Source organism: Pinus tabuliformis, chromosome J, assembly GCF_031772625.1.
Source record: "Pinus tabuliformis cultivar Carrire ecotype Pingquan chromosome J, CPIR1, whole genome shotgun sequence".
Lineage (NCBI taxonomy): Eukaryota > Viridiplantae > Streptophyta > Pinopsida > Pinales > Pinaceae > Pinus > Pinus tabuliformis.
In genome coordinates, this window is record NC_142295.1 from 1107122653 (window position 1) to 1107131857 (window position 9205).

General features: G+C 33.7%; 1 protein-coding gene across 1 annotated transcript; it reads left to right on the forward strand.

Moving 5' to 3' along the window:
• Positions 1–547: 547 nt before the first annotated feature.
• Positions 548–2870, forward strand: LOC149230925 (uncharacterized). The gene is made up of 2 exons (XM_089376167.1): positions 548–744; positions 1678–2870. Exons 1-2 carry the CDS (start codon positions 593–595, stop codon positions 1991–1993), a joined length of 468 nt encoding a protein of 155 aa, XP_089232293.1. The 5' UTR covers positions 548–592; the 3' UTR covers positions 1994–2870.
• The last annotated feature ends 6335 nt before the right edge of the window (positions 2871–9205 follow it).

Below are 9205 nucleotides of genomic sequence, written 5' to 3' on the forward strand. Positions count from 1 at the left end.
GAATAAAAAACTCATTGATATTGTCTTCACATATCCACATGGACTAATAATTGATGTGTTTTTAATTATTTGGATAAACTCAAACCTGAATTAATTATTAGGAAGGAATCATTCATACGGTGCTTCCATCATGACGTTAAGTCACTTGAATTGAATGAAGTGATAAAGACAATTCTTTAACTGTAGTGCGTGTTTGATAGTGTTGCCTTAGTTTATTTATCTTTTAAATTTTATTTGGGGGAGCTTTGGAGATTTTGATGGTATTAAATTAAAATTTTAAGTATTTTGGAGTTTTTTTTTATGATATTTAATTTAAATTTTATTGAGATATTTTTATTTAAAAAATTAGTTTTTTTTTTTCAAATTACAATATTTTTGTTAATCCGACCCATAGAAATGCCCAAAATTTCAAATTTCAAATTAACCCTAAACGAAGCAAGGTGGATCAAGTCACACTTAGACCATGCATAAACCCGTGTGCATCATTTCTCCGGCTAACAGATTCCGATTAACCATGGCCTATGGCTTATGTCAATGCCACATGATCCACCATGCACATGATGGATCCCAGAAATTGCGTTGACAGTACGCTATGCGTTTGGAGGTTATGGCATGGGGCATACATGAGGTTGTCGGCCGGCGAAAAAAATTCAAATTTGAAATGGCGTTGCCAGCGATGGAAGATGAATGGTCGAATGCTCGGATCGAGTTCGAAGGGAGACTCCATCAAATAAACTCACAGAGGTAAGCAAAATTTATTATGGTAGTTTGCTTGGAAAGCTAAGTGGTACGGGATCGATGAAGTAGAGCACAATTTCTTCGGTTAATCCTCTGTTAAGACCAAATCCCCCCCTCCCCAAAAGGGTGGTCTGATCTGAAAAGGGATTGCAGAAATAAGGTCGCAGGTGATGAAAATGGATTGGAGAGACAAGGGATTAGGCCAAGAAATTGAACAAGCCCTCTGCTGCCGATCGAACAGAGTGGTGATATGAGGTTTTGTGGAAAATGGATCGTAGAGATAAGGGCTTCGGCGAAGAAATCGAATAAGCCCTCTGCTGCCGATTGAGCAGCGAGTGCTGATATGACTGTGTTTTTTTTGGGTAGAAATGTAATTTTCTTTATAAATTAGTATTGCTCTGTATTTGTCTGGATGAAAACGGGACCATTATTTGGTTAAATACACCAATCGCTTCTGCTGAGTTTTCGAGCAAAATTCTTTAACTACCTTACTCATCCGATGGGGTCGCAACATCTCTGAAATTTGGGTATAAATTCATTCAAGGAACTTGACAGCCTGTATTTCATATCATTGATTTTCTACTAATAGCTAGACCCTGATTGCTGATTTTGTGCCCGTGTTCATATTATTATTTTCTTGTCAATTAAAGCTTTGGGCAGAGGATTTCGGTATCGGTTGCGAGGCAAAACAAATCACGCTCCTGCTGAGAAATTCAATGATCAAGACTTCAGTGACACCATGTTTTGTTTTCCCTCCGCAATTGATACTCACAAGTCCTGCCGAGGAGCACCAACAAGGATTCATTGGCACGACGCTGAGGCATAGCAGAGCACCGCATCGTGTTTTCTCCATTTTCATTCAATACATTTTATATTTTCCCGGTTTCCATTTTTTTTCCTATTTGTTGAGCGATATAGATAGGGTTTTACCTTGTATAGCTGCACAGAGTATGAAAGCCGCACCAGGGTAGGTATTATCGGGGATCGTGAAGCAGAACAACTCTTTCCTTGTGAAGCTGAACAGCTACAGGAGCACCAAGATCTTTTCTTGTGCAGCCGAACAGCTACAGGAGCACCAAGATCCAGTTCAGAGAAGACACCTATAATCTCTGCAAATTGCATTCATTCAAGTTTTCAGGTATGGCTTCTCTTTTCCTTTTCTGTTGAAGTTTGTTGGTATATTTTGAACTGCTTATTTGCATATTATGATCAGTGTTTTTTGAAGTCCCAACAGAGACAAGAAGAAAGCATGTAGATGCATTGAAATGTACATTACAGAATCTAAGGGAAGAACTGCGTGACTTGGACCTTGATTCTCCATAAGCTTATAAGTTTATTTTCCATGCAGGAATTTATATTTAGCTGCAAATTTTCAATAAAATGCAAAATTGTGCAAATTTATATTTTGAACTGCTTATTTGCATATTACGGTCAGTTTTTTTTGAAGTCCCAACAGAGACAAGAAGAAAGCATGTAAATGCATTGAAATGGAGATTACAGACTCCAAGGGAAGAACTGTGTGACTTGGACCTTGATTCTCCATAAGCTTATAAGGTTATTTTCCATGAAGGAATTTATATTTAGCTACAAATTTTCAATAAAATGCAAAATTCTTGCAATTTTTGTTTATAAAAGTGCTTGTTATGACCTATAAAGCTGAATACAGGTATACATAACTCTGGCAATGTTGCGGTTTTCCTCTGCTGTATGTGTTTTAGGGATCGATTCCATTAACTCACCATTTGATCTTTGGCTGGCTAACTATAAAACGCTCTTCTTCCTTCTTGTTCGAACTTCTTTGGCAGACGCTCTTCTTCCTTCTTGTTCGAACTTCTTTGGCAGGCTAGCCATTTTTCTGTTTCTTCCTCCTGTCTGAAAGAAGTACTAGTTCCTAACATACTAACAAGTAATGGGAAAGTTCCGAAGATGAAAAGCAAGGAATCTTTGAGGTAAATTACCTTTCCTTTAATCCACCTTACATACAAACCAAATGCTCCGTTTGGGGACACTGGAAGTCCAGAGAAGTTGATTGCTTCTTTGGGTTTCTCTGTAACTGGGAACAACTATGACACGTGTTTGTTGAAAGCAATGTGCAAGAGTGTGTAGGAAATTATTTCCCAGAGATTTGTGGGAATTACCCTGGTGATTATTTTGTCTCAAATTTCAAAATAAATTACTTTTGTTGTCACATTTTGAAAAAACATTTGCATGGTTCTTTCATTATAACATTTAAAAAAAAACATTTGCTCTGCATCATTCAATGCCATACATATGATATTCAAAGGTTTTATATTCTGGTTTTGCTTTTCACAAATAATGATTCATGCCAATGCAGAGTCCATAACACACGTAAACATTGCAGACTCCATATACTTTGACTGGTACACACAATTTTGCAGAAGCTATATATTATTTGTGGTCATTGCCAATCATAGGCAGTGACCAGATTCTAAAAATGATTGGAATTATGGCATTCCATTAATTTTATTATAATATGAATCATAAAACCATATTGATGTTATGGCATTCCATTATTTTTCTTATTTGTAATATGAATCATAAAAACATGTATGCAATCATCTGTACTTGTTCAAATGGTAAGCGGAGCATTAAGCTTCGTTTAGGTTTTTTCAATTAAATTTCAGATGGAAGTTGTGTAACACATTCGTGTTGGAGGGGAGAGTCAGCCAGTTGTAATTTTATTTATCGTGGATTTATAATGAAATGAACTGGTTAATAAATTAAACAGAGTTATCGTTGATTTATAATGAAATGAACTTGTTACTAAATTAAACAGAGTTTGAATGTGATTTAAGATTTGGAAACTTTGGATGGTTACGTATAAAGGATGATTGACACTTTATTATTGTTTACCTAAATTAGGATTTATTATTACTTTATGAAATATATTTTATAAAAGAAATATAAATTTATAAATTTATGGCTGTACGAGGAAATGAATATGATTTTAAACTTTATCAAAAATATTTTAGGAAGAAAATTTCACTTTGTAATTTTTTTTTTTAAATAGATTAGAATTGGGTTTGTTTTAAATGTTTTTTATTATGGAAATATTTTTACGTTGCTTGTTGAAGAAATTCACATAAATAATATATATGAAAATATATGCAGACTTTTTTTTATATGGAATAAATAAAAATACCTTAAGTACGAGAAATTAATTATATTATGTATACCTAATATATTTGAAAAGATTCAGGTTACTAATTGTGAAATAAATTATATTATGTATAAAGATTTAGTTTACTAATTGTGAAATAGTTAGTAATAAATTATATTATGTATAAAGATTTAACTTACTAATTCTGAAATAAATTATATTATGTATAGATATTATATGTGAGAAGACTTAATACTAATCAATTAGATTTAGTCTTTAAATTTTTGTTAGGGGGATTTAGTATTTAAATGATTTTTTAGGAGATTGTAAATTCTCAATTTTATGTTTTTAGTTTGATATGTTTTTTTAATGGAAAAATAACATATATTTTTGAAATATTAAATCAATTGAAAATAATAATTTTGAAATATTAAATTAATTGAAAATAGTAATTTTGAAACTTGTATATTTTTATGTTAGTTTAAGATAAATTACTTACTGATTTTGTAAAGTTTTAAGAAATACGAATTGAAATTCTAGAGAATATAAAAATAATGTAGTTTTTTCTAAATAAAATAATAGAGGTTTAATTTTGTATATACTAAATTAAAAATATGAAATGAAATATTATATATATATATATATATATATAGTGATAAGTCAATATATGTCTCATCTTGTCTATACATTATACATTAGGCATATGAAATTAAAAATAATATCCCTTTTTGAGATAGAATAATATATATATCATCTTATCATACAAAATTGGATATATGAAATTAAGTGTTTCAAATGATAATCATGGAGCACATAAAATTTTGATTTTTACTATTTCAAATTCTATAATTTTAAACTAAGGAATCTCGCATGTTAATATGTACAAAGAAGATGACATTGTTGGGTCTTCTTGATAGAGATGCCATAAGGGACTTGCAGATATTTGATGATTGCTTCTTAATTAACCTTTGTAGTGGTTTGGAAATTGAGCATGAATTTGTAGGATTTTCCTTCATAGCGATCTATGAGAGAAAAGCGAGATGGAAAAATGTGAAAATATGGTGTACACGAATGCTTTCTCAATAGCCCTGGAAACAAAAGCTTAATATTATGCTTCAACTTAACATTATTGATATATCGACATTCTACAAACATTTAGATAAAAACCTATATCATAAAAATACAATGGATGAAGATATTTTTGAACTAAAATATTGTGATATTTATATCTCATAAAAGAGTTTTGAGACAAGAGTAATTTAAGTCTCATTTTGTCTATACAAAATTGGATTTAAAAATGTGTGTGGATGCAACAAATACATCAAAAGATGGGTAAATTCCCTTTGTTGATTTATATCCCCTATCTACCTTTGGAATGCCCACTATGCCAAATGTTTTGAGTTCTTTTATGTCCAAGCTACTATTCCTATATGCATGTACATACCAAAAAAGCATACAAAATTCGACAACATGAGTAGACTAACATGTTAGGTATCTCAAAGAGGAATGTCATCACCCAACCTTGATTGGGAACATTGTTACATCAAGATAAGGTAAATTTTGTGTAGCTATACTAATGTCATCATTGGAGGAAGATGGATTTGAGGTTCACATCTCAATAAGAATCTGAATGCTTCAATTTGTTAGCGGGGACTAGAGAGCTCATCATCATTTATGTGTATTAAGGTTCTATGTTCAACTAATAGGTCCACTGATCCAAACTTAATGAAGAATGCAACAAATTACAATGTAATCATAAATACAGAGACGCAACAAAAAAACACTTCATCTCATTAATAGAAAAATATTGAACTATGCTTACAAACAGAATGGAAATAAACTAGCTCGGGCGATGGTAGCTTATCTCTAAGAAGAGATGCAGTAGCTACATGCATCTGAACTGTGTTATAATGAGGCTCAAAGGCCTATTTATTATTGAGCAACAAGATAAAACCCTAAACAACCAAAACCGTAACCCTAGGGATGTAACGCCAAGAGTTTGTGGGCCTCGTTGGGGTTAGTTGGGCAGCCAACTTCTCACGGTCATAACTTGGTCATATTATATCTATTTGGCACGTATGATACCTTGCTGGAAAGGTCTCTCTGGAGGTCTAGGTGGAATAGGCAGGTGGCCACCAATATCCAGCTGGATCATCCACAATAATGGTTAGATTGGACACCAATTGATTATGGCGCAACGAGACAATTTCTTCCTAAAGCTGATTAATTTTCTCCATTAACTGTTTAAATTCCACATTGGAGGGTCATGGCATAATGTTGACAACTTTGCACCCATTGGTTTTGAAGAAAGGTATATAACTGATCTTTCCCGATAGGAAAATCCCAAAAAAATGTTGAGCACTGATGTGAGTTAACTTTCATTGTTGAGTGCTTGAACTGCCAATTATATTGGAGGCCTTGTCACTCTTGAGGAGATTAAAGAGTTTTTAAAACAATTCGGCAAACATAAAATTCATGGCCCTGATGGCTAGACAATTGAACTATTCCTTTCTTTCTTTAATGTTATGGGTCCAATCTTCTCTTAATGGTGGAGGAATCTAGAGAAACAGGGAAAGTCTCAACAGCCATAAACGCTACTTATTTTTTCTGATTCCAAAATGTTCAAAGCCAAAAACCCTCCTTGGCTAATCTGGTGTATAAATTAATTACAAAGATCATTGCTAACTAATCAAGCATCCACTAGTTGAGAAGATGTCTCCAAATCAAATTGGGTTTCTTGCAGATACCCAAATCCATGATGCCATAGGCATTGCACATGAAGCCATTAATTCTATTAAAACAAAAAATCAAAATGCCCTCGTGCTAAAGATGGACCTCAATAAAGCATTTGACATAATTAATTGGTCCTTTCTTATACTCGTTCTTCTCCAAATTGGGTTGGGCTTGGATGTTAGAAACTAGATCATGGATTGTGTGACTTTAGCCAATTTCTCCATTTTAATTAATGCCCCCCCTCCAAAAAGTTCACTAGCACTAGAGGTCTTTGACATGGATGTCCACTGTCACCTCTATTATTTTTGCTAGTGATGGAAGGCTTAAGTCTATTATGATTGATAGAGAAATAAACTGGTAGTTTAAAAGGTGTAAAAATAGCATATAAGCTTTTCATCATGCACCTTCTATTTGTGGATGACGTTTTGCTTCTAGGAATGGGAACTGTAAAGGAATGACATGCATTTCATAGAGCCATAAATCCTTTCTGCAGTGCAAATGGAATGGAAATCAACCTGAACAAATCTTCTTTCCACCAATTCTTTGTCAGCCTGGACATCCTCTCGGATATACATTATTTTCCCCCCCTACATACTTCCTCATTGGAAAATGGTATCAAATATCTTGACTATTTTCTAAAGTCGAATGACTACCATAAAGAGGATTGGAAGTGGATGATAAGAAGAGTGGAGCAACAAATAAACTTATGGTGCCACAATTGATTTTCCTTTGGAGACAAAAAAATTATGGTCAAATATGTGTTGGAAAATATTCCACTTTATTGGTTGTCGTTAGCAAAGATTCCCATCACCATCCTTACATCCATTAGACAGTTAATGTTTAGAATTCTGTGGACCAGGAAAAATAGCAAAGAAAGTTTTCATTTGGCAAGTTGGACCTCTTTATCAATCTCAAAAAGTCTTGGAGATTGGGGGTTCAAAAATTTGAACTGGTTTTCAAAAGTCTTAGCACTGAAAAATATGTGGAGAGGCCTATTTGATGACGTTCTTTGAAGTTTGGTTTTAAAAGAAAAATATTTAAATAGGCAATGAATGGTTGATTGGCTCAGAAAACAGGCAGGGAAATTTATTAAAAGAGGTTTTATTGTTGGGAAAGCTCTCATGGATTCCTTTCCCACTCTCTTCAACTCGTTAGCATGGAATGTAGGGGATGGAAAGCAAATTGTTCTTAGAAAATATCCCTTCATAGGGGGAGCTGGTGTCTACAAACTATCCCCCAATTTGATTCAAATCCTACACTCTAAAGGGCTTTTCTACCTGTCAAATATTAAAAGAGTGCATCCTCATCAGACCTCCTCAAGTTATTGGATGACCTAAATAGAGCTTGGATTGGTGGGTCCTTTAGCTTTGGAATGGAGCTCTTTCATAAATGTGATGAATCTTAATGGAGTGAGACTTAGTAATACAAAGGAAAAATTTGGTCTAGAGCTTGGATGCCAAATTCGGCAAGGTAAACAGTCGGCTTGCTTATGAAGAAATATCACACACAAAGGTCATTCCAATCTTTAGATTGTGGAACAATCTCATATGGAAGTGGCACATTCCCAACAATTTAAGGTGTTTCACTTGGTTGATCCTCCATAATAAAATTTTAACTTGGGATAGCTTTAAAAAAGGAGGTTTCATGGGGCAAAATGGTTGATGCCTATGCAAATATAACGAACAGTCTATAAATAATATTTTTGTGAAATGTATTTTTGGTTAGGAAATATGGACTATTTTTCTTTGAGTCATGAACATTAGAGAAAATATGATTGAGAACACCTTTGCATATATTCTCCATTTATGAGTGAAGAAATATCAATATATCTGAGCACTCCCTATCTTTGTGGCATGGGGCATCTAGCTGCTTAGAAACAGAGTTATCTTCAGAAATAGAAGTGTTACCCATCATTCCACAAGCCTAAAAGATCATATCTCTTCCTCTCCAAAATCCAAATCCCAGAGACTTGCTCCTCTCCCAAATATCCCTCATGCTCATCATGTATGGTTCTTTGATGAAGCTACTCAATATAATTCATGTGGGGGTGGAGGACTGATGAAGCTGTTAGAAACAAAATCTATTTGCTTCAAAATTGGAATCGGATCCAGGACGAATACCAAAGGCGAACTGATTGTAGTTTGGGCCCTGCTATCCTCTAAACTCAAAAACATTAAAAGCATTAAATTTTTTGGCGATTCTAAATGTGTCATTCACTGGCTAACAAGTCAGGGACAACTGGATGTCCTAAATTTAACGTCTTGGAAAAGCAAAATTGTGGAAATGAAAGAACACTTTCACGACATCAGTTTTGGGCACATCTACACAGAATTTAACAAAGAAACAAATAGATTATCAAAGAGTGCCTTAATTATGGAGCCACGATATATATCATATGAAGAATGGGAGGGTAACTTTATCCTAAGAACTCACTCCCTCCATTTAGCACATATGTTTTAATCTTCTATCTCCTTACATGTTTACATTTTAGATCCAAAGAGTATTAAGAAGATATATTTTCAGCACTTTAAGACAATTTTGCTTTGACAATCATGTACCCTCAATCTTTCTCCTTTCTATGAGTTATAGGTCATATCTTCTATGATTATATTT